At 42.5% G+C, this 27,220-nt stretch overlaps 1 protein-coding gene across 4 annotated transcripts in view; it reads right to left on the bottom strand.

Annotated features, from left to right (window-relative positions):
- The window catches only part of LOC148540517 (mucosa-associated lymphoid tissue lymphoma translocation protein 1-like), a 117,064-nt gene that overhangs the window by 5,366 nt on the left and 84,478 nt on the right, over positions 1–27,220 (bottom strand). For all 4 annotated transcript variants that reach the window (XM_088446734.1, XM_088446740.1, XM_088446726.1 and 1 more), the window contains exons 4-14: positions 26,024–26,177; positions 24,914–25,092; positions 23,721–23,817; positions 23,591–23,638; positions 22,573–22,599; positions 21,830–22,033; positions 20,203–20,380; positions 18,633–18,707; positions 16,207–16,334; positions 13,587–13,727; positions 3,185–3,336 (exon numbers count right to left, since the gene is read on the bottom strand). In XM_088446734.1, the coding sequence (XP_088302860.1) occupies positions 3,185–3,336; positions 13,587–13,727; positions 16,207–16,334; positions 18,633–18,707; positions 20,203–20,380; positions 21,830–22,033; positions 22,573–22,599; positions 23,591–23,638; positions 23,721–23,817; positions 24,914–25,092; positions 26,024–26,177 (1,383 nt within the window). The remainder of the gene's footprint in view (positions 1–3,184; positions 3,337–13,586; positions 13,728–16,206; positions 16,335–18,632; positions 18,708–20,202; positions 20,381–21,829; positions 22,034–22,572; positions 22,600–23,590; positions 23,639–23,720; positions 23,818–24,913; positions 25,093–26,023; positions 26,178–27,220) is intronic.

Genomic DNA, 27,220 nt, shown 5'->3' with positions numbered 1-27,220 from the left:
CTGACCAATCGAGCTGGTGAGAAGACGTCACCATCCAGTAACAGACTCACTTGCTACACAGACAGTGCGATTACACTGCCCTCACATTGTGTCAGCCGTGTAACCGCTAAGAGTGTCACACTATTCTGTCAGGAGGACTATATGCCACCTCTCAGATGCCTGTTGCCAAGTATTGAATATTGAACTCATTTTATGTCTTAATTTGTTAAAAAGTATTATTATTATTATCTAACAGGTATGAGTGATTGTGTGACTTTATAACTTTATGGGAAGATGCAGTCTGGCATTTATTAAAGGAAATCTTTTCATGCTATGTGATGTGTGGTTTGTATAGGATGCTATTTACTGAAGGCAACATTGCCCATCAAACAAAACCATATGGTGTCAAACTGTATTTGCAGCTTGGAGATCTAGCTGGAATACAGCATTTATCAAAGGTCTGTTGCCAGACTATTGCTGAATAGTGACAATAAAAGTGACAGTTAAGAAGTTAGGAGAGGTTTGGTTGGTACTTTATCTCCAACCACTTTATCTCTCTCTAAGGCTCAGTACTTAGGCCCTCATTCAGACCCACTCGTGAGCGGCTGTCCGCTCGCAAGTGGGTCGATGGTCCGCACTGCGCATGCGCACGACGGAGGGAGCTCCGTCGTGCGCATGCGCGAGACCATACGAGCGAAGTACTTTCCTTCGCTCGGAGTGTCTCATCAAAGGGGGCGTGCTGTCGTTGTTGACTGACAGCACGACCCCTTTGGTGGGCGCGCCGGGGGCGTGCCTGCCAGACGGCGGCGTTCCCAAGGGAACGCCTACCGTCTGAAGCCGGCCCCACTGACATCACTAGTGATGTCAGTGGGAGTGATTTTGGCTCTGATAGAGCCAAAATCACTCCTGGCCTTGCGGTTGAAAAACTCAACCGCAGGCTTCTGCTCGCAGTTTCGATGGTCGTGATGGTCAAGACCATCGCGACCATCATCCTGCACACTCGTATATGCTGTGGGTGGTGACCCACAGCTATACGAGCGTCCAGGAGGACGCTCCATATTAATGGAGGTGGGCCCTGATTCAGAGCGAGCGCTCTGGTCAGAGCGTCCGGCTCTGAATCAGGGCCTTAGTTCTCCAGGGAGATACTGAAAAAAAACGAACAAACCCCCACACCTAGAGAGTACAGGCCCGATGCACTTGGCCCCTCCTGGTACCTCTGGCTGTTGTGCACAAGAATAATCATAGTAACAATAGAGTGATGGACGGTTGTGGTACAACTAGTGCCAGCATGCCCTGGAAGCCCATGATAGTTTCATGCCATCTTGTGGTGAACGAGAAGCTCTAGTATGCACATGGGTTCCACGTTAGCATTAAACAAATAAATAGAATACAGATATAAATCTTATAACACGTCAATGTCTGCGGTGGTCCGAAGTGAATATTCATAATCAATAAGGTTTTCCAACCAATAAAATAAATAATATGCCCCGTTGGCCGATTGGGAAGTAAATTCATTGATTTTTTTGAATACCTTATGGACCAAGATTTAGAAATGTTCCTATAGATGCTAAAGAGGCTGTGCCCATGTCCTTCAAACACAAAAATAGGGTCTCTGTAAGGCGCATAGCTTACATTTATACAGATTAGACTCTACTCATTAATGCCATATATGTGTAATCCCCATAACAGGCGTGACTGGTATGGCCACCATCAGTGTCTGCATGTGAAATAGTCACTAAATGCACCATCTACAGAAAATTAGTAACTACATCTAAAAATTTAAGACGTTGTTTTAACTTTTTTTTTAAAACAACATTGTTAAAATTACAAAAAAAACAAAAAACCTATACTTGTGACAAAAATTCATGTTTGCAGCGGAGCATCTCACCGACACTTTAAATACTAGATAGAAAACTATGGGAATATCAAACCACAGATTGAGTGTAAATACTATGCAACTGTAGGTTAAAATGTGTAGGACAAAATGGCCATAGCATGAATGGTGTGGAAATGCATATTCACAGACATTATTGCATGGAATAGTGTAGCTGGCTGATTAGGTATTATAGGGATATTTGTTGTAGGTGGTAGTCTGGACATTGGCACTTGCAATGAGTATTTCAGGCAGAAGCGAGAAACTGATTGGTTGATATGGGTGTAATAGATGTGCCCTGGGCAACCCACTGGTACATTATAATCTCTGATAGTTTAAGTCACATGGAACAGTGCAGTATTGTAATCTGGAATTTGAAAATGCAGATATTAGTGGTAATCAGGTTGTAATAAAATACCAATAAAAATGTCCAATCAACATTTGGAAACTCTGATGCGACCTGGTCAGGGAAAGCCCAGATTAGCATGGATGCATCGGATGTGACCATAACAGGCAAGTTGTTAAAAAAAAGGATCACTGTCTAATTCACCTGCATGAAAAAAAGCAGCTGAGTCTGACAGAGATCAAAAGGTCAATGACATGAGATTCCTTGGCATTTCTGGATCACTGATTTAAACAATCCAATCACATATTGCTGGTACTCTAAGAGGTCAATTCAATTAGGAGTGAGCACTTACTCGCGGGGTGAGCCAACCCATTCATAATTTAATCGAGTCCTAAGCAGTGGCAGCTCTAGGGGTGGGGCTACAGCGCAGTCCAAAATTCAAAAAGGGGGGGTGGGGCCACACCATCTGCCATCGAGTCCCAGTTGGCGATGTTTGGGGTGGCAGTTGGTGTGCCTCCCCTATCAGAATTATGGACTACGCTGCAGCCCCACCTCTGGAACCGCCACTGGTCCTAAGGGTTAAACACCATCTGTATCCTACACACAGCAAATTCACAATGTTCATGAGAATGTAGCATATCAATTCTCCAGGAGCGATCACTGAGGCAATTCATGACCAATATTCAAAAAGTATATTGTAACATCAGCCTAGAAAGTATCAACATGGAAAGGAGTTTTATGTTATGCGAGTAAAGAATCTGTGGGATTCCCCATCAGGTGACAATAGCATAACTTAACTAATTAGATTCAATACTGATTGGCGGACTTTCTCAAAAGTAATTGTATTGTTGCTTTCTATTACTTTATCAAAGAAAACTCCCCACTGTTGAGTTAAATCATGTAAGAACACAAATATAGCATTTGTAATGAAGTTACTATTTTTCATTATTTCTCTCCTCTCTCTTTCAGTTGAAATGGTCACTTACAGAAGGTTTGTAGAGAATAATCCTGATGTCTGATAGGTGAGGAGGGATGTAAGTCAGTTTTGCAAAAGCGTGGATGAGGTTTGAGAACACAGATTTGAATCTCAATTCCACTTTTATGCCACATGAGAACTTTACCATTTGTTTTGGGATTTCTGAAAAATATGTGAGAACACAGATCAGTACAGATTCTGGAGTGATTTATGACCGTAAAACACATGCAAACATAAATTTCACTAAAATGTACTGAACTGCTAAAAATATAATACCTTTGAGATATATCAAAGCTTGGAGAAAGATAAACTGGAGAGAGATAAAATATCAGTCAATCAGCTCCTGTCATTTATCAAACATGGCCTGTGACATGGCAGTTAGGAGCTGAATGGCCGGTACTTTATCTACATCCAAGGCTTAATAGACCCCTTATTTGTAGTTTCACTCTCTCCACTTTATCTCTCTCCAAGTGTTGATAAATCTCCCCCTTCGATAAATAATAATAAAAAAAAAACACCCAACAAAACAGAATTTGATCTAAAATTGAGACTTACAATAAAATGATGTTTTTAATTAGTGCAGATCATCATCATAATTGTAGGATGTTCAGATGTCGGAAAATAAAAGATGCAAGAAGTCCCTCTGGTTTATACTAGCGCACCTCATATTAGCATGCAGGAGACTACTACAAATGCCATTTGAGGAACTGAATCTGCAAGTACAATTTTTGAAAATCACCTTTGTTAGGGGAAAGCTGGCAGATGGAGCCTGAGAACAATAACTTCCTTTTCCACTTATGGTACAAATTAAGCACTAAGAAACTGACTATTCTGTGCTTTATTTAGCACAATTAGCATTGCATGGTGGCTGTATATAAAACTTAAATAATACGCAGCCTTATAGAAGACATTCACACAACTTTTAGCGTTCATAATTCTAAGTCCCAAAGAATTGTTATTAACTCACTGTGATTTTGAGGGAGGATGTTAGGCATTTATTAAAATGCAGAGAGATGCAAAAGTAATGGAAACAATGGAAAAGGAAGAATGGAGCATGGGAAAGAATGTTGACATATGGGATAATAGAAGATCAGTAATTTAGTGGGAGATCTGAAACTATGATCAAGATATAAGTGGTTGGTTGATAACCTGTCAGATTTTAATGATTACATTACTGAATGTAATTTAGTAAAATGATTTAATTTTCACAGCAGTTTACATTTCCTTATTTTGTTCAATAACCACATGTTAAATACATAAGTTTAACACTGGTGGATGTGCCTAGATGTAAGTAATTGATAATGATATCATATAATGTCTGGCGATAAAATGTATTGCACTGCAGCGATTAACAGTCTGTCTTGCGACAGACTTTTTCACTTTGTCCTCGTTTTGCACTAACTAATTAATGTACTAAGCCAGATCTGGCCAAAAGGTGGATTGCGTTCTACCGGTAGCTTACGGGGCATCCGGCAGTAGATCGCAACCAAATGAAGTAAAATAAATCTGAAACGGCCTCTGGAGCCTCAGAAGCCCAGCTCCCAGTAGTGCAACCCCTGGGTGACGTCATGACATCACCCACATGCTGTAAGGAGCCCACCGCTTCTGCTGTCCGCCTGCCTGCCCCCACAGAGCATGCTGAATGTCATGGGGAGTTGCTGTCCCACCAGCACACAGGCTCCTCGCAGCGCCAAGCACATCCCCGGACTGATAGCAGAAAACTTTCTGCAATTTGCCAGAGCCGCTCCCGGAGGTAATGTGTGGGGAGAGATTGTCATATGTGTGGTAAAAGGGTTGCAGGGTGACGCTGCCAGGGCACAGTCTCCTCCTGCTGTGGTACCATGCCACCCCAAGCACCGGCTCCCCGCCGAACACACCGACACAGAGTGACTGACTGATTTATTTTTTTTAAATAAGACAACCCCTTATATTATTCAGCAGTGAAGATAATTACAGTTTATTAAAAGTTTATGGTATGGGGGGGGGGGGGATGTAAGAGATTGCAGATTTGTGGCAACTCAAAATGACGGGATGTATTTTTTGGGTTGAGTGTGAAATACCGACGGCTTAAGCCCGACGCATCATAATCCCAACGCCGGCTGGTAAGTATATTTAACCCTCCCCTCTGCTCCCCCTAACCCAGAGCCGTAACTAAACTTTTTGGTGCCCTGTGCCAGAGAGTGCATTGGTGCCCCCCCTTTTTTAAATAGGGACATATTCACCTGAAAAAGGCCCATGGCCTCATGGGGAAGGGCCAGAGAAGAGATAGGGGAGGCCAGGAGATGCTGGGGATAAAAGAAGAGGAAGCTACAAGTGAGAATGATAATAAACAGGAAAATTGACAGGCCCAAACAGTGCCCCCTGCCCTGCGGTGCCCTGTGCCATGGCAATGGTCTCACTACCCAAGTTACTGCCCTACCCTAACCCTACCTTGGGGGTGCCTAACCCTAAGACTCGGGGAAGGGGCCTAACCCTAATTCCCCCCCGTGGTGCCTAACCCTAACCTCACCTCCCCGCACCCTAAATCTAACCCTCCCTGGGGGTGCCTAATCCTAACCCCCTCCCCTAGCCTAAACCTAACCCTCCCGGGGGAAGGGGGGGTGCCTAAACCAAAGTTCCCCCGGGGGTGCCTAAACTTAACCCACCCCCGGCTATAACGCTGCGATGCCTGGCTAACCTACGTTCGGTATGCCGGGCGTCAGGGATTTCGGCGTGGGGCTAATGATAGGAGTCAGTATTTAGACGTCTATCTTTAGTCTCATGCCGAGCTTTCAGTGTCGGGATTCTGGCAGTTGGCATTTTTTGTTATGTTGAATTTTTTGTGCTTGTTTTTTTTTTTATTAATAGTACTGTATTTTATGTATGTTAGAAATGTTACATAATACTACTGTATTTTATGTATGAGAGCGCGGTTGTATAATACTACTGTATTTTATGTATGTGAGAGCTGTTATATAATACTACTGTATTTTATGTATGCGAGAGCGGTTGTATAATACCAGTGATCGCAAATATGCGCTATAGCGCGTATTTTACCAGATATTGAGGACCGGGGACTCACTTTTCTAAAATGGGCAGATCCCCGAGACGTGCTCCACTGCAGCCAATCCCTGTCTCCTCATTAAGTGATTGAAGAGCCTAGCCCGGTTGTAGGCATTAAAAAGCGGAGGGAGGAGTCAGGCCAGCCAGTGGCTCTACACACATGCATCTTGGTGACCCGGAGTGAAGACGTCCCATGCAAAAGGGATGAAGGAAGTGTAAAAGTGACTGTTTGGTGCTCAGGGGCAGCTCTAGGCACGTCTTAGCAGAGCGGCTGCACAAGGGCGCAATCACATAGTAGGCACTATGCAGCCGCTGTCGGGACCCACACCCAGGGCCGCCATCAGGGTGGTACATGTGCGTGTACTAGAGGAGCAGGAGCTGCCGGGCTGCTGTCCATACTTGCTAGCCGGCAGCATTGAGTGACAGGCAGCCTAGAAGTGAATCAGTTTGGCTGTCTGTCATTTCAGTGCGGCGGCTGTGCGGAGCTAAGTGTGGTGAGCAGAGAAGTTCCCAGGACTGCTCACCACACCAATTTACAAAATACAGCAGAGCAGACTGAAAGCTCCCCACAGCTGTAGCACTGTAATGACAGGCAGTCAATCTGATGTCACTGCTGCCGGGCCTGCTGGTGAGTATATAGAGCTGCCCCCAACACGCTCCTTCCTGCTGTCAGTGTATAAAATCAGCATTTTTTTTTTACTTCCCCACCCTCTGATTACAATTTCTTTTTATATATTTACTTGTCACTCTCTCTCTACCCCCTTCCCCATGTGTGACTCTGCCCCAACACCCATGTGAGCCTCTGCCCATCCCCCATGTGTGCTTCTGCCTGCCCCCTTCTGTCCCTGTACTCACCCTCCACCCAGCCTTTGTGAGCATCTGCCCTCTTCCCTCCATCTGTGTGCCTTTGATAGGGGAGTTCTACTTGTTTAATTTCTACTTCACCCCACAATTTCTGTCTGCACCCAAAACCGTGCATCATTGTAGCCTGGCAGCACTGGACTTTTTCAGGTTGCCCAGAGATGGTGATGCATTAACATGACGTCATGTAGCTGCATGCCGCCTCCCGCCGCAGTGCAATGAATTTTGATCAATGTGTTAAGTTTTTTTCCTGTGGGGGCCAGTGTTTGTTTTTTTACTATCATGGTCAATGTGTGTTTTTCTTCATGTGGGGGCCGATGTTTTTTTTTTTTTTTTCCCTGTCAGGGGCAATTGTGTTTAATATTTTCCTGTGGGAGCCAAATTGTCTTTTTTAATTTCTTTCTTTTTATCATCCTATCAGGGTTAATGTGTGTGTTTTTCTTTATGTGGGGGCCAATGTGTTTGTGTTTTTTCCTATCAGGGCCAATGTCATCTGCTACATGCCTCATAGGCTGTAGCTGCGAAGTTGTAAGACTTACAGAAAACCATCATTTTGTTGGGACCCAGAAAAGGTCAGACAGGACCCCAATTTTCTAAAATGAGGAGTCCCTGGGACTCACATTATTTTTGGCTCAGCGCGATCACTGAATACTGCTGTATTTTATGTATGTGAGAGCTGTTGTATAATACTACTGTATTTTATGTATGTGAGCTGTTGTATAATACTACTGTATTTTATGTATGTGAGAGCTGTTGTATAATACTACTGTATTTTATGTATGTGAGAGCTGTTGTATAATACTACTGTATTTTATGTATGTGAGCTGTTGTATAATACTACTGTATTTTATGTATGTGAGAGCTGTTGTATAATACTACTGTATTTTATGTATGTGAGAGCTGTTGTATAATACTACTGTATGTTATGTATGTGAGAGCTGTTGTATAATACTACTGTATTTTATGTATGTGAGCTGTTGTATAATACTACTGTATTTTATGTATGTGAGAGCTGTTGTATAATACTACTGTATTTTATGTATGTGAGAGCTGTTGTATAATACTACTGTATTTTATGTGTGAGAGCTGTTGTATAATACTACTGTATGTTATGTATGTGAGAGCTGTTGTATAATACTACTGTATTTATGTATGTGAGAGATGTTGTATTTTATGTATGTGAGAGCTGTTGTATAATACTACTGTATTTTATGTATGTGAGCTGTTGTATAATACTACTGTATTTTATGTATGTGAGAGCTGTTGTATAATACTACTGTATTTATGTATGTGAGAGATGTTGTATTTTATGTATGTGAGAGCTGTTGTATAATACTACTGTATGTTATGTATGTAAGAGCTGTTGTATAATACTACTGTATTTTATGTATGTGAGAGCTGTTGTATAATAATACTGTATTTTATGTATGTGAGAGCTGTTGTATAATACTACTGTATGTTATGTATGTGAGAGCTGTTGTATAATACTACTGTATTTATGTATGTGAGAGATGTTGTATTTTATGTATGTGAGAGCTGTTGTATAATACTACTGTATGTTATGTATGTAAGAGCTGTTGTATAATACTACTGTATTTTATGTATGTGAGAGCTGTTGTATAATAATATTGTATTTTATGTATGTGAGAGGTGTTGTATTATACTACTGTATTTTATGTATGTGAGAGCGGTTGGGAAAACTAAATTATACCCCTTTCAGACTTGTCGAGAATCCCGGGAAGTTGGCCTGCCTCAGCCAAATTCCCGGGTAGCCGCGTCTGTCTGAAAGGTGCCTACCCCTGCCTGAAAGGTGCCGCCCCTGCAATCGACCAGGGTTTTTCCCGGGACTTAAGTCCCGGGAAATTACCCTGCTTCTGTCTGAATGGTGCTACCCGGGAATTTACTCCCGGGCTTCACCAAACAGCTCCTGATTGGCCAGACGCGGCTGCCTGTTGATGAGGTCATCAGCAACAGCCGGACAGTGGAGGGCAGACGCCATATAAACAGTAAACATAGCGCTAAGAAGCCTGTGCAGTGCTACAAGGCAGATTTGGTGCTGCAACAGTTGCAGAGAGGCCCGCAACACTACGAGGTGAACTTGTACCAGGTGTTTGGAGAGTGGTGCCAGGTGTGTAAACATATTTAGCATCTAATGTTATTATTTATGTCATAGTGTTATACTATGTAAATTACTGTTTTTTATTACCTTATTAAAAGAGCTTGTTTCTTATTATATATGGCATCTATTTTAAAATACTGAAAACTTTATTAGCTAACAAGAGATTTATTTTTTATTCATTTTCTTATTTATTTATTATTTTTTATCTAAATTTTCTGGGTTTTCTTTAGTGCGGTAATCTTTATTTTTGCTGTGCACAGGTGGTTGGTGATCATGGCAGATTGGAAGGACGAGGAGGTCCGTGAGCTCTTACATGTGAGGGGAGAGGAGGAAATAAAAGCTCAAATCACAGGCACTGTTAAAGATGCCATGATCTATTGCAACATTGCCAAAATCCTGGCCAACCGGGGTATTGTGAAGACACAGCAGCAAGTCCTTAATAAGCTGAAGAGCCTAAAGAAACAATACACAAAGGTCCATGACCACAATCGTAATCGCAATGGTGTGGGAAGGATGGAGTGGGCCTTATACGATTTATGCACTTCGGCTTTTGGGCATACAGCACTATGCAACCCCATTGCTCTATCTTCTTCAAGTGGTGCTGGCACACTGTCTGCAACAACGACATGCACGCCTTCAACAACTCCTGAGAGCAGCCAGCAGAGCCTGGCATTATCGCAGGTCCTATTTGATGACCCAGATGAGGACTCATCTAATACCATCATCATTGAACCAAGCACTGGCACAGATGTGATCTCTCCAACGCAAAGGCAAGATTCTGAGTCTGAGCCACAGACCCAGGGAGACAAGCCCACCCTACTCGGTAACAGTAAGTTTAAATCAAATAACTTATGTTCTGCTGCATTAATCTACGTCACAGGTTCTCAAACTCGGTCCTCAGGACCCCAAACAATGCTTGTTTTCCAGGTCTCCTCCCAGAATTACAAGTGAAATAATTAGCTCTACCTGTGGATCTTTTAAAATGTGCCAGTGAGTAATGAACACACCTGTGCACCTACTGGGTGACCTGGAAAAAGCGACCTATGTGGGGTCCTGAGGACCGAGTTTGAGAACCACTGATCTATGTAATGTTGTCATTACATTTCTAGCATATAGTATTGTTTCTGCATTTATCTTGTAATGGAGGATGGGCACCGCATGCAAACAGACGTGCTGCTTTTAGAATTGGGACCATTTATTGTTTTGTGTTTTAAATATTTTTTACATGTGTTGCTCAATGTTTTCTCTCTTTAACTTTCAGTTTTCACAGTGCCAACACGTAAAAAGAAGAAGAGCAAAATTGATGTTGCTACCAAAGCCATGACAAATATTCTTTGTGAACAACTACGCGACCTAGATTCGGAATGGCAGACACAAGAGGATGCCAGACTGCAGCGGTTCATGGCCAATGAGAGAGAAATGCAGAGTAATTTGCTAAAGGAAATGATGGCTATGCAGGAAAGGCTTAGTCGCGATAACCGCAAATTTTTTACTCAAATCTTGAGCACAATCCACTACAAACCAAAACATGTTCCACCACCCACCCATTTTGGACAACAAGCTAATTATCCAAACTCATTTGGGGAACAATCCCAGTAAGTGCAGCAACCTCAGTCTCCCACCTCATTTGAGCATACATCACAGTATGGCCAGCACGCTAATTTCCCCACAGCATTTGGGCAAACTACATATAAGTATGCTCAACAACAAGCAAAGCACCCCCCAGCATTTGGCCAAACATCCCAGTATGAGCAACAAGTAAAGTCCCCCCCAGCATTTAACCAAACATCCCAGTATGCGCAACAAGTAAAGTCCCCCCCAGCATTTAACCAAACATCCCAGTATGAGCAACAAGTAAAGTCCCCCCCAGCATTTAACCAAACATCCCAGTATGAGCAACAAGTAAAGTCCCCCCAGCATTTAACCAAACATCCCAGTATGCGCAACAAGTAAAGTCCCCCCAGCATTTAACCAAACATCCCAGTATGCGCAACAAGTCCCCCCCAGCATTTAACCAAACATCCCAGTATGCGCAACAAGTAAAGTCCCCCCAGCATTTAACCAAACATCCCAGTATGCGCAACAAGTAAAGTCCCCCCCAGCATTTAACCAAACATCCCAGTATGAGCAACAAGTAAAGTCCCCCCCAGCATTTAACCAAACATCCCAGTATGTGCAACAAGTAAAGTCCCCCCCAGCATTTAACCAAACATCCCAGTATGCGCAACAAGTAAAGTCCCCCCCAGCATTTAACCAAACATCCCAGTATGCGCAACAAGTAAAGTCCCCCCCAGCATTTAACCAAACATCCCAGTATGCGCAACAAGTAAAGTCCCCCCCAGCATTTGGCCAAACTACATCCCATATATCCAAGCGTCTGCAAACACCTCAGTCATCCTCAACATTTACAGATAGTACATTAGATAATGTACTCGAAGGTCAATTTAAAGATACTTTGCCAGCTATTACTCTGTCACAGGAACTTACTCCTGACAAAAACCCAGAGTTTACAGTTTACAGAAATATTTAACTGTGGTGATCAAATATATCTAGTGATGTTAACTAGACATATTTCATATGACTATGTTGAAAATATTATGGTTACTGCTTTTGTCATAGGATATTGAGTTGGTGCAAACAAGGATCTACCAAAAAATTCTGGTCCGATTTGTTTTATTTTAAAGGCTTGTTTAATGCCTCATAGCTATATGCGCACTTAACAATGTTCTGAAGTAAAATGTGCACTTTACTGTTATTTTTTTTTATACTATTGTTTGGTTTTGAATTGTGTTGTATTTTGTAAGAAATATGGAAGTAAGTCTTTCAAACTTTGTATGCAAAACAAAGGCCTTTATTAAAATAAAAGATTTTTTGAACCTTTCAAATATTAAGTCTTTGTATTTATTTCAATAACAATAACTCCCAGTCCCCTTATACCACCTCCCCACCTTTGCATGACCTCATTAATGTGTGCCAGCATAACGTCCACTTTTAATGACAAAACTCTGTTTTTCTATGTAAAACTCTGAAAAACCCTGCTCTTGTCTGAAAGGGGTCTACCCGAGAATTTCCCGGGTAGACACTGTAGTGTGAAAGGGGGGTCTTGACCAAATACCCAGGATTTTGCACTGGAGAAATTCCCGGGTCTGAGCAGGAAATTTCCCGGGTTGTATGTCTGAAAGGGGTATTAGTGCGCCTGTGTGCAGCATAGTGCCTGTGAGCCGGGTTCAGTGGTGGACGCTATGTATGCACAGTTGCGATTTGTTACGGATTTACATCTGCAAAAATATACAGTCACCGTCTCTAATGCCAGCGATCCCATAAGCAACTGCGATTTGTCTTTGTACAGTTAGGGGATAAATTGCTCAACAGCGCAAATATCAGCATAGCGTCCACCTTTCAATCAGGATCACTGACGCTGGTAGATCACTGCTAAGTGAACAAAAAGTAGATCCCAGGTCACAAAAGTCTGGCCACCCCTTGTACTAAACCTTGGAGAGATAAATTGGATGGAGATCAAGGACCTCATTTAGACCCACTCGCTAGATGCGTATGCCAATTTGGGAAGGCAGGCGATCACACGGCAAGGCATTAGCACGCCCACTATGTCTTGGCGTGCTATCGCATTGTGTATGCAGACACCCACGAGCCTGTCTTAAGACGCCCACTTGTGCACATCATCTCCAGGAAGTGTATGCAACCATCGGGTAACATCGGATGCAATCGCAGCGCTTGTGGTTGACCATACCCTACCGCAAACACTTCAGTGTACAATCCAGCCAGGTGACGTGTACTATGACGCTGCCTCTTAATTATGCACGCCTCTGCAACAGCGTTGAGACGCCAAGACACGCCTGTGTTCGCACCTCCACGTTCCCCCGTTTTTTAATGGCCTGCCCCTGTCACCACCCACAAACGGCTTCCCCATCTCTCGCAGTGGTTCACGCACGCGCACTGCGATGCATACACATGCGCACAATGCGAACCATCAGCAGCTACGAGCGAATGCATCTTAGCAAGCGGGTCTAAATCAGGTCCACAGAAACAACCCATCGGCTTCTGTCATTTTTCAAACACAGCCTGTATAGTGACAGTTAGGAGTTGGTTGGTTGGTAAGTTATCTCCGTCCACTTTATCTCTCGCGAAGGCTTAGTACATAGACCCCTATAACTCGCAGGGACAGCAGTAGCAATAACATCTGCCCTGCTGGCATATCGGTTGAGTCTTTCGCATTTAAAACTCCTCTTGGGAAGAGGACACTGAGCATGCGCAGTAGAATGTAGAATGTTACTATAAAATACATTCATAGACAAACACTAATATGCTCATAGAAGCCATGCAATGTGCAAACTGCAGGCACACACTAGAGGGCATCATCTGTCCTACTTACTGCTCTGCTGATCCCATACAGTCCTGTTCAGCTGTTCTCTTCCTGAGATGTCGATCTCGTCAGTCAGCGCTCGGGACTCTTTCAGAGAGTGTTTTATTTCCATAACTTGTTTGCCAATTACCAGAGGGTCTCTGCCAATTTCTACAAATGGGGTAGAGAGATTTAGGTAGAGCATTACAAATGTGAACCTTTTTCCTTTCCTCAGATTTATTAATCTACCTACTGTAAAAAGGTGCAATTTTGTAGGGCAGGGATAATTTACATGCGGCCCTCCAGGTGTTGTGAATACACATACCAGCATGACCTGCCACAGTTTTAGCATGCCCTAATAGCAAAACTGTGACAGGGCATGCTGGGATGTGTAGCTCTGCAACAGCTGGAGGGCTGCCTGTTGAATTTGTTGTAAGGGGGCACAGAAGTGGGGTAGTGTTACCACTAACAGACAAAGCACTGGGAAACACCACCCAACCCATTCGCCTTACAATGCCCATTTCCCTTCTCCTCCTGCATTTATAATAAGCCTAGCAAGGAAGAAGAGTAAAATGAATGTCGGAGATCCTCTGCAGTCTCAGAAAATGGGATTTAATTGTAAGTACAAAGTAGAGGGGCACAGATGATGGGCTGCCCAAAGCCAACCTCAAATAGAAGGGAGAAATACCTGAGAATGATAGAAGCTTCCCAATAAAGATTACCACTGAAGCAGGCAATCACCAATTGTAAAATTTGGATACAGTATACAGAAATTACCAGTTACACACTCTGCAAAACTAGTCCACGAATCCCTAATCACAAAGTGAATAGGACGCACACATAGCTTCTGCTGATTACAATGATATGCAACACACTAGCGCATGCAGGGGGAATTTCTGAGTACCCAGAAACTAGGGATGTGCAGGCTCGGATAGGTTCGAGTTTGCACGTGGAGTTCGGATTTTTCCCTCCAAAAAAACGGAACTCAGAACGAGGCAAAACGTCATCTTACATGGACGAACATCATCATTCCTGGACAAAAGACCAGGAATGATGATGTTCGTCCATGTAAGATGACGTTTTGCCTCGTTCTGAGTTCCGTTTTTTTGGAGGGAAAAATCCGAACTCCACGTGCAAACTCGAACCTATCCGAGCCTGCACATCCCTACCAGAAACCCCCCCCTGACAAACCCAGTGAATGCAAAATATGCTGAGCGGGTCCTGCAGTGTATGGCTGTGCTACGCGCAGAGCGCCGCAACAGCCAATCGCTGGTGCCATCTCCTTAATCAGTCCCCACCGCGCTGTGTCTCCTCAGCCAGCAGGCAGCTCCGTCCAGCCAGATAGACACTGGCTGGCCCACGCCGCCTCCTCCCGGGACTCGTCAGGCCCCGCCCACTGCCCCTGAGCAGCAGCAGCGAGGCCCGCACACAGTCTTCCCCTGCTCCCAGACTGGATCCGAAGCGACGTACTCACATAGCCACTCACTGTTGGAGCTTGAGACCCGGTGGGCGGAGCGCAGCACGGTGACCACAGGGAGTCTGGCTCACACAAGGGCAGCAGTTGCACCACGCCACCCCCCGCGCTTAGAAGATGGTTGAACAGACATACCGGTACAGTAAGGAAGGAAGGTCAGTACACCCGGCTGCACAGTACTCCTCTTTCTGCGTCAATCACACAGTACTCCTCTCTCACATACACACAGTGATTATATATATATATATATATATATATATATGTATATATATATATATGATGCATACGTGTGTGTGTGTATATATATATATATATACACATAAGATGCATACGTGTGTGTGTGTGTGTGTGTGTGTATATATATATATATATACACACACACACACACACACACATATATACACACACATACACACACACACATACATACATATAGAAACGGAAACCCCCCCTAAAAATCCTGCGTTTGCCCCTGCAACATACCTATGTTCTGTGTGCAGCTGGGGGTGTATCTGCATGCAAAATGCTACGTTACATTGTCACAGCCGTTGACACTGTAATGCAGCATTTCACATGCAGATACACCCGGATGGGTCCTTATAAAAGAGGGGGTGTTTGTGATTAATTGCAACACCCAAACTTATGAGAGCAATGGTCAGGTACTGAAGACCAGGTAGCCTTCAGTTCCAGAAAGTTGGCAGACACCACTCTATCCCCTGGACTGGGGCTGCTAGACCTATGACTAGACACATTACAAGCTGCTGAGGCTGGATCACGTAAGGAGTCTGGAAGCAATGTGAAGATGGGCTGTAACAGGGCTTTTGAGCAGTGAAGACATGCTGACCGCACAGGAGATGCTATGCCACTATTCCTACTATTTACATTTATCCATATATTTAGTTACTCTATGTATATATCATTTTTTCAGTGTTAATTACCCTTTATCAACTGATCATGCCTCAAGTGACGAAAGTATTTTCTGTTACATAACTAAAGAGTGCGGTATCGCCGAACCCATATTTACAACCTATTTATGTTGTGCCTAACCGCTCTATGCAGGAAAAGTGCAGAGAATGCAAATTCCCTGAGAAACCAGAAAGGTTTGCAAACAATTACATACGCTTCACATTGTGCTGCCATGTTGTTCATTCCGTTCTTGTGCCCAAAAAGATTTACCTTCGAGTACCTCATCTAGCATATGCGTCACTTTCAGTTCTTTCAGAATGTGCTTCTTCAGATACGTCATAAAGATACCAGAGCTAAAATCTTCATCCTGAACTTCATATGCTTCAGCGTTCTCGCTTCTGTTTGTGAAACGAGAGGGAGGATAATTGCATTTTATTCTAATCTAATACAGTGATCCTTCAAGAAATACAAATAAATTGGATGGTAAAGACAAACTGAAAAATTAAAAGGAAAATATAAAATAATCATGTATCCCAAGGTCATACGCCTGCAAATGTCACACCAAATGCATGCACACAGAAATGCGACGTGGGCTTGTGACAGCATGCTGCCAGACTTTGATTTAACTACATATATTTTTCAGCGCTTTGCCTCTTAAAGTTTAGCCACCCCTGGGCTCAGTAGTCACAGTGGCTGACATTCTGTGGTCTTTCGCGACCACGCTCCCTTACTGTGATACACAACCTCCTCACAATGAGGCCACGCCCACTCCGCAATATTGCTGCTTCTTGGGGGGCGCGCATTTTGACTGCTCGCACTGGGAGCCTCAGACCCTAGAAACTGCCCTGCGTCTAAGTTAAATCAGTTATATCACTCTGTTAGGCATGAATGGTGCCATCATAGTTTTCCTGGATAAAATTGTAGAACTGATAGAAGTCAGTTGCTAGTTGCACTTACTAACACAAGCATGAGAAACACTAATATACTTTTCAGAAAACAATGTCACACAAAAGGTAACGGAAACTTTCACCACAACTGGGCAGAGGAAGCACAACTTCCACTTAGCAGAAACAAACACATTTAGCGAAACTTCTCTGCTGTTCCCGGCTTAGTCAGCCCAACCGTCTATTGTGGTCAGAGCTCAGTGTTAAAGGGAAATGCGTGTGGTAGCTAGATCAATCACTTAAACAAAATACAATATAACCCTTTGTAAGCATGATTTATACTGAACCCAATTCTCTGTGAATGTCATGTAAAATGTGTGCACAGGTGTGTGCTCCCCCACATTTCCCATGTAAGATTTCTTCCTTCCCTGTGGCACTGAATGAAAAACAGTGAGAGTACAATGGTAAAATCCCCATACGTTCTGTTCATCTCAAGGGAAACACCCAGTGCCACTTTGGTCAATGGAGCACAGCATAAATGGAAAAAACAGAGGAATATGAGAAGCTTTCTCTAAGGTACATTTCTGTTCTTCACAATGCCAGGTGTGGATCATTTATTCTGCATGATTGGCCTGAGTGTTAAGCTGGGGGATACAGACTATGCGAATTATTGGCCGATCTTGCAATCCAAAATGGACTAACGACTATTGTATGGTGTGTACTCCCCAATAATTGTGTCGCACATCAGATGGGACTATGCAATGGACGATGTGGTGTAGTTACATTAAGCATGTAATGCTATATATTGCTTTGTTTCAAAGTGGATCATGCAGTATGGACTACATTGCATAGCCACGTCGCTGGGTAGGCGCATCGCTGAGGTGTGTACCCAGCTTAAGTTTCTATTCTGCTCTGGAAAGTGTTAACGACATCATTACCCTAAGTCTTCAGTGGAAGCATTAAAATGATAATAGAGCATGCTAGCGTCAGTTTATGGAGCAATCACGGTCACACTTCTATCAGAGGTCACTGAGGTTCCATAGCTACATGCTAATCAGATCAGACAGCAATTATGTTTCATGGGTAAAGCATGATTTAATAACTGCAATGGTGAAAAAAAAAAAATTGGTGTAACCCATAACAATCACATCAGCTTTTAGCTCACTAGCTACTACCTGATTGGAAATGAAGGGTTAGTGAAAAAAAAAACTATAGGATAAATACTATAAAAGTGAGGGAAGCAAAGTGTGCTAAATTATCCATGTTGTATAAAAAGCAAACATATCTGCAGCACTTATCAGTGCAGTGTTGGACTGGGACATGAAGGGCCCACCAGGGGAATGCAGTGGTAGGGGCCCTTGCTTAAGGGGTGTGGTCACCCCCCTGAGGGGGTGTGGCCAGCCACCATAGACACTTGGCTAACCATTAGGCATAACTTTGTGTCATTTCTATAGAAGGGAACCGAGCCGCCTTGCTGATTATTGGTCCTGCTTTACCAGGTAACTGACTGTTTATTAGAGTAACAATTTATACTTTGAGGTCTGGAACCCAACACCTAGAAGAGGGGGATAGGCCCACAGGCAGAGGGGCCCACTGGGGATTTCCCCTGTACCCCTGTGGGCCAGTCCAACCCTGTATCAGTGTAGCAATATTTATAGCATGCATAGTTATTTTATCTTATTTAAGTACAATTTACAAACACTTTTATAGAACCCTCTTCGCAGGCCTCTCCCGAGCTTTGTGCTGACGAAGATACTGGAACAATGTGAGCAGTCATAAAAACCTAATGAGGCATCACACTATATGACTTACGTGGCATATCCATATACGGTGTTGCCCCATGGCATCAGAGGAGTCACTTTGGATAAAACACAATCTGAATTATACCTGCAAAACACCACAAAAGAAAGATATAAAAAACTATATGCCTGTAAACGTGTCTGGTAAATGGTGACACTTAACCTATATAAATCAATTCTTTTCCAGAGATCCGTATTTGTGACAAGCAAGTAGACTTATTTATCCCTTAACACTATGTTCAGGTACTCCTATTGAATTATATTTTATAGCCAGGTTACAGGCTAGCATGGTGGTGACGTGACTGACAGATGATGTAAGCAGTGTGAAAGCCATTGGAAGAGGGGACTGACAGTATGTTGTCTTTGTTTAGTACAAGAACTGAATATACTGCCTGCACATACCTGTCTCCTCTATACTGCCGGACCATACAGGCCACTTGTCACTCACATGAAGAGAATACTGTGGATATAAAGTGGATTTAAAAAAAAAAAAAGTCTATATGGATGATGAAGTGAAGATGTTAAATGCGTAATAATATACAACTATGGAACTGAAATGTCCCCTGACATTTGGATACAAAATACTTACGCACTGGACTATTCAGACTTTGCAGTTTTTAGGATATATTTACCTGTGTTTACTACTAGATTGTCCCTCATATACACACATATCAGATGGGTGGATAGAGGAACACATTTCTTGTAACAAAGTTTATTATGAATTTGGCATTTAGACCATTTCAATTTCATAATTGTGTTCACAGAGTGTTACATATTATTTCCTAGTGGAAAATGCAATATTCAAATAATAGATGATGAATTTTAGAATAAGTTTACCATTTAGGAGGAATTGTAATAGAGAGAATTTAGGGCCAAATGTAATAGGGTGAGAGGTTAGAAAATGTGAGAGTTAAGCAGTAACCTCTCACATTTTATCTTCAAAATGGGAAAACATCTGGATGAGAGTTTGAATCGTTAGAGTTTTTGGAGTCTAAAAACATGTGAGTTTGCCTGTTCTCGGACTTGGCAGAGTTTAAAAAGTGTGAGAAAACTCTCATCCTGTTACATTTGGCCCTTACTGGGTTTTTTTACTCAATAAATAAAAATGATCCAGTTTTTTAAAATATTTTCTTCAACCATTTCTCAGTATCTTATTTAGTCACCTTGACAACAAGCAGTAGTTTTACTAGGGATGCCACCATCCGAGGGTGTGACACCAAAATACCAGCTCCTCCTCTGTGACTGGGAGCTGCCCTGTGATGTTTGTGACAGTGAGCTGGGCACTGCACACTGCGGTGGAGCCGGACGTGTGGGGAGGGTCTGTGGGAGCAGCCCAGCATCTCCGGGAGTGATGAGCATGCCCCCAGAGTGATGAAAACGGGGCATGCTGTGAGGCCACTCCCCTTTCCCGCAAGGCCACGCTTTCTTTTCGGACCAGTCTAGTTGGCTCACTGAGTGTCATCGACCTCAGTGACGCCACTGACAACAAGTTGTGTTAGAAACAACAGTAAGACATATAAGCATTTATCACAACTGCTCCATAACGACTCCTATGTTAGGTTAGGCTACCATGAGGGGCGTACCATTTCCTGCAGGTGTCCAGTAAAACTACATTCAAGGCCGTCTTTCTGTCTTGCATCATCTGTAGGATTCTCTGCACACTGATGCAGTTTTCAGGCCTGTAAGGCTGAGGTGCATCAATAGGGACCATATAATTTCTGCCAGAACGTTCATACCCGTGGCCGGCATAATAAAACAGCCCTGTATGGCAGAAAACATATGTTGGTTAATGGTGTGCATTTGTCACAGTGACAGTTCAGTTATTATTTCATACAAAACATGTAACGCATTTGGGGTAGGACACGCAAACTGTATAATGCACATTTAGCGGCTAATTCAGAGTACTTTACAGTCCGTTTCCCAGCCGGATCTTGCAGTTTTTATCACGGAGCATGCTGCATAGCCGAGCGCACTCATGTACAGGCAATGTACATCTCAGTTGTAATTTCACTTGCAGCTGAAAGGGGATAAGTGGATGGTGACAGGGCATTTGCAGGGGGGTCAGAGGAATTTAATTACTTTCAGAAGAATCTCTTGCACCAAGTATGGGGCTGGTGAAAGTGGCTGTTGATAACATACCTCCCAACATGACCCTCTCCAGGACGGACACAATGCTCTGGTTCTGGACTTCCCTGGTAGGAGGTGGAGCTGCAGCGCAGTTCAAAATTAAAATAGGGGAGCCACACCAACTATCATTTCACACGCTGCCAAACATCACTGGCTGGGACTCACTGGTGTGACCCCTATTTGAATTTTGGACTGTACTGCAGCCCCACCCCTGGAGCTGCCACCAATCATAAGTTAACAAGGAAGTCCAGGACCGGAGCATTGTGTCCCTCCTGGAGAGGTCATGTTAGGAGGTATGCGATAATGATGATGGTTCTTTCCACATGCAGACGAATTAGGGCGGTGCGGTCGCAAAATAGATATGTACAGTTCGGCATACTGGTGAATATCTGCATTTAATTCTGTGCATGCAGCAAGAGTGCAATCGGCTTGTGTACATCTCTTAATCAGTTCCTTAGTTCTTTAACTTTAACTTAGAGGTTCTTTGTTCAACTTATAAATAAAATACACATATAGATAGAAACAGTGATTTAAAGCTGTGAGCTTAGACTAATGTAACATATACAGAAGAACCTAGAAATGACTGTACAAAGTGGCTGTACATGAAAGGTTTCTGTGTCACTCGTGCTGCATAGAATAGTCCAACCATACATTATTACGCAATCATAAAATAGACTTTAAGGGCATGATGTAAATAAAAGTGCTTTAGAAAATGAAACCCATCAATCTGTCTGTGAATGGCATACTGGTTATAGAACACATTTCCTTGACCTTCACTACAAGGTCACTAAGGACTGGCAGTAGCTGATTTGGTGTATTATTAGACAATGATGCAAATGTTCCTGGAAGGGAGATATAAATCTGCATCAGCAACAGGTCAGGGAGCATTAGAAGTCAACACATGAGATACCTCTATAAGATAGTATTCTGCAAGATCTCATTTTATGTTTTTTTTTTTACACAAATTTAAATATAATGCTAATATTTACTAGTAACAAACCTAGGTGTTTACTAGCAATTCGCTATTGCTTAGCTGTTATTATGTGCTGCCCTGAATATTCATTTTACACAGTACAAACTTACCATAAACCCCTTCATCCAGGAGGTCCAGAAATTGTTTGACAAACGTTAGCATTTCTTCACGTGTCAAATCCACAAGTGAGATTACACAGAATCCCAGTCTCCTGAGAAGGACGGCCAGCTCAAACACATCCACCATCGGGGCCAAGAGATTGGGGTGATTCAGGTAGCCGTTGTTGCCAATCAATAATGCAACTTTTCCAGCCGCTGTCAGGTTAAAAACAAAGTATATCAGATCACATGGTGTACATCTGCTGTCATACATTTCTAAGGTATGGATCATAAGCCAAATGTTGGCAGTTCTCTACTGCATCAGTATATGACTGAATGGGGGCCCAGTTCAATAGAACCAAGCACATATACTACTTTTCTGTTTACACCTTATTGTTTACACAAAAAAGCAAAAAAAAAAAAAAAAAGCAAAAACCCCCCAAACATAGTAAAATTAATCTACCTCCACAAGTCATGAACAAAACTTGCCATGAGGATTCCAGCATTACTGTTTTATGAATATACTATTATTCTGACAGATGAAATGAATAAAGCATATTTATTTAATAATTATATATATACATATTATCCAGATCTTATATACAATGTTTAGTCATTCACACTAGTTCCTGCCCCAGTGGAGCTTTTCTATATACTGTTTTTTCCATGCAAAGTAAATAAAATAAAAGTAAAACTGATGGCTTGGTTTATTATCAAAACTCCCTTAAGCCCCAGATACCTGATAAGATACTCACCAAAGTACTTGACGGCTGGTCTTGGTCCTGTAAGGATAAAACAGTAACATTACCCTAAATGAGCAGCAATCAGCCTGCCTATCTGCATAGCTTCACCTCCCTACCCATCAGAAACACTCCCAATAATGTTAGCACTTTGATAAGGTTTCCTTGCACTCTGCAAGTCTGGATTGATTCGAATTATATTTTCTATATATTGCGCCCACAAATGATGGCATGCCACCAATAATTTGCAGATCTTTCGCTTGTCATTCTAGTCTATTGGGCAGATCATGTAACAAACTTCCGGAACCAGTGCCAAGCGATCTGGTGCAGGAACCGCAGAACTATGAGAGTTCAATAATAAAAAAAAAAAAAAAAAAAACTCACACTATGGCTAATGCACAGTCCGATCATGAGACATCTACTTTGTTTATCAAGCATTCAGCAGTAAAAAGCAATGACTATTTTCAATCCAAGTATGGTCTGTGGGCCTGATTCATTAAAGATCGCAACAGCGCACGCAGTTGGCCGATTGTTGCATACTGCACATACATTGCAGTGCGCAAAGGTACCACTGCGATCGCACTGCGATCACAGAGATCACGCAGAGCCATCGCAGGGTGATTGACAGGCAGTGGGCATTTGGAGGTGGGTGGAGAAACGCAGGCGAGCCTGACCATTTGAACGCCGTTGCATGGGCGTGCATTAATTAGCCATTGCGATTGCATACGCAGCTTGAGTACTCACTGCGTGCAACGAAGTTATCAATTTCTAAGTAAGGTCAGGGCTGCTGTAATTCTGCGTGAGGAACCGATGGTGCTCAATGTTACCGATGTCTGTGTAGGTTTGCTAAGTATTACAGATGTGAGATAGCGGTAGTGGGAGGCAGTGGACTTCTCTATGCTGACAGTGTGACGGCATTGCGATTGCAATCATTAGTATATTTTCGCAGCAGACCTGCGTGTGATTACGGAGCTGCGATCGCAATAGCGATCCATGATGAATCAGGCCCTTTGTGCGATGTTGCTTTAATTACCTGGCCTTATAAAAGGCTGTGGGGCTTCCCGTAAAATGAGCTCTTCCTCTGAAAGACAAAGCATGTTATTGGGAGGAAAGCTGCTTTCATCAACAAAAATATCCTTACATGAAACTATTCTGTAATTTACCTAAGGTAAGTTCAGCAGGTTCACTCCATCTTTCTCCATGGGCATTAGACACACAGCACAGGTAACTACCGCAGTCCCCTGGCTTCACAGACTTGATCTAAATTGAGATATATACATAATTACAAGTAACCTGATAAAGGGAAGGGAGAAATAGAATTTGTTTCATTTAAGCATCAGATATTTAAATTTTTATATACAGGCCTGATATTACATGGGAAACTTATGTCAGATCGTGGGAAAGCCACTGTAATAAACAGAAGTGGTAGGCTGTTTCATGGTTATTTTCGATGCTGCTCCACAAGGGAAGTCTCTTTCGCTCCATTAAAGGTTATATTATTTTTAACTACTGGATTGCCAAGGAGGAAGCAAGAACATGGTTTAACAATGGTGTGTAGGGGAGGGAGTATTTTTATTTTAAAAAGGTGTTTGAAGTTGGTGTATGTGTTTATTGTTCTCTATATTTTACAGGTGCACTACTAGTCCCAGTGGGTCCTGGATGTGCCAGCATGATTGGCAGCCATTGGTATGCTGGCACTTAGTGGAAATTAACCTTAAAACCATCTAGACTGTTTATATAAAAAATTGTATCTGCTTGGTCTGAACCTTGGGCTATTTAGGTTGGGTTTGAGAGGACAAACATTAACCACTTAACAGTAAATTCTTTCCCCACAAAACCATTTAGAAATTGTTGGGTTTTTTTTTAAATTATTTAATAAAGTTTAAAAAGTATTTTAACAATATATTTAAATATTTTATTTAAAAATATATTTCTGGGAGGTGTTTTGCACCCCATCCACCCCTGCCCCATGTCCATAGGACCCCATTATAAAATAAGTTCCCACTCCTACTGGAAATAAACCCGCCAGTGGTCATAAATCTTAATAATACCACCCACACTCCCTCAGTAATAAAAAAGTATTCTGTTTTATTTATCACCCCCCCCTGTAAAAAGCCCCTGTTTTTTGCACCCCCACCACCTCCTACCCTGCACCAATGTCATTTTTTTTTTTTTATTATTTTACCCCCCCTCCTCCAGCCTCATTTCTTTATATTACACCTCCCTAGCTTTGTACCTCTTGAATGTTTTTATGAACCTCTGTGAATAGTGCTGCTGTACAGAATTGACTATCAATTGAGATCATAAAAGGTCACTATATAATTACTTCCTGTACTATTGCAAAAACTTATCTTACCTCAATCTGTTTATCCCCTCCATATGGAAGACACAACCCATTGTGGTACCACTGGTATTTAGGGGCTGGGATTCCGAGTGCATAGCAACTGAGCTGAACTGAATTATGACACTTCACATGTAGAGAGAATGGTTCTGTAACTATAATAGGCTTGCCATCCCAGTTGTGTGGGAGACACCCTGGAATACAGAAAAATAGAGAGGTTCATTTTTAATATGTAATATTACTCAAATGTTTTACACTATAAAACCAGAGATGAAAGCTACAACTGAGAATACATAAGTTCCAGTGTAAGCTGTTTACTATTAATTTCTACTGCTTCTGATACATGCAATGTGCATTTAAATTATCCTCTCAGGTTCGGATTCTTGAATTTGTATAATTTTGAAACAGGAAAAAGAAGAATGGAAATGTTCTCAGTCCCTAAAAATCACCCCTCTGGAAGTATATATATATATAAAAAAAAAACAAGCCCAATGTTCTATATTGACACTATACAAAGTTAAACAAGTACAGTATCATGTAAACCCAGATGCATGAACAGTTTGAAATGAAGACTATTTCATCTGCTTTGGTACAACCTAAGCATCAACTGGGCACCACTATAGAATCCTTTATGCACAACATTCAACACCAGATATGGGTAGCATAGTGGTACAGTGGCTAGCACTGGTGCCTCACAGTGCTAGGGACATGAGATTGATAGCAGTCAGGAGTTTGTATGTTCTCCTCCATGTCTGTGTAGGTTTTCTGCAGGTACTCATTTCTCCCTCCATAGTCCAAAGGTATACTGGTAGCTTAATTGGCTTCTGACACAATAGATGGCTGTAACTCAGCAAAAAATGGTTTGGATATAGCCAAATTGAATTTAACAATATCAACATTCCTGCATGGAAAATTGGGACTAAATAAGCTCTAGCCCTAATCCACCACAGCCATGTCCCATCCACCCATATCATGCCCCCTTGAATGCAACCAGTTAAGACTGCATAATGTTAATTGGGCCTGTGTGCAAGAATGCTTAATTGGGAAATAAACAATCTTGAAAAACATGATAATTCAGAAGAATCCATGCTCTGTATATTCCTTAAAAGAACTTTGAAAGCTTACCATTAGCAACATTCTTCAGTACTTTCACCTTCACCCAGTGGCTGAACAAGATGTGGCGATTTCGGTCATGTACGCGACAGATATACAAATGACTTTGTCTGGCCTTAATGTGTAGATCTGGTCCTGTGCCCCCTGGAATTTCTTTACAGGTAGACTGCCAAATTGACAAAAGAATTTTAATAGGGGTTAGAACATCCATAGGTTATTAGTGTATACTGCATATGGAACCTTATAGCAGAATATACAATGATCAGCCATAACATTAAAACCCAGTGTGACCCAGTCGTCTACCAATCACAATTTGGCCGTTGTCAAAGTCACTCAGATCCTTATGCTTGTGTATTCACTTGCTGTAAAATATATCCCACCCCTTGACAGGTGCAATTGTAACAAGATAATCAATGTTACGCATTTCAACTGCCAGTGTTTTTAATGTTATGGCTGATCGGTAAATTTGGATTTATTTATCCAAGTGGGATTCTACATAAAGATTTATGTGGATTTGGGCAAACCGTAGACATTACTAGCTTTATGCATACATAAACATACAATTCCAACCTGTGAACAGTTGACAGAGCTGTCCAAAAAAAGCAAACAAGGTAATTTTTTTCACTAGTTCAATAGGCATCATTAAACCAGTTAATCAAAGGGAATGGGATTGAAATGCCGACGGCTGTGTAGCTGCCGGTTCAAATCCCGACACGGAGGAAATCCCGACAGGGGAGGTAAGTAATCTAACCCTCACCTCTCCCCCCCCCTAACCCTCCGTTAGGGGTGCCTAACCCTAACCTCCCCCCCTAGTGCCTAACCCTAAGCTCCCCCAGTTAGTGCCTAAACCTAACCCAGCCTCCCCGCACACTAAACCTAACCCTCTCTGGGTGTCCCTAACCCTAATCTCCCCCCCTAGTGCCTAAATCTATCCCCCCTTCTCCTAGCCTAACCCTCCACAGGGGTGTGCCTAACCCTAAGTCCCCCAGGGGGTCCCTAAACCTGACCCTCTATCCCCGGCTATATCCCCTGCTGATATCTGCCTGTACGTGAGGTCATATCAATGATCAATGTTAACATTCTATATTATATGTATTTAAACAAGTTTTCTACATGATAGCTGTAAAACTGCTTTTTTTTATGGGTCTTCCTGCAGTTCTTCAAACACCTAGTAGCAGTTGAAGCACCAAGGAGGTCACCACCAGCTGC

The sequence above is a fragment of the Taudactylus pleione genome, unplaced genomic scaffold (assembly GCF_031769625.1).
Source record: "Taudactylus pleione unplaced genomic scaffold, aTauple2 ptg000019l, whole genome shotgun sequence".
NCBI classification, from domain to species: Eukaryota; Metazoa; Chordata; class Amphibia; order Anura; family Myobatrachidae; genus Taudactylus; species Taudactylus pleione.
The sequence above is the reverse complement of the archived record's forward strand: the minus strand, read 5'-3'. Positions and strand labels throughout refer to the sequence as shown.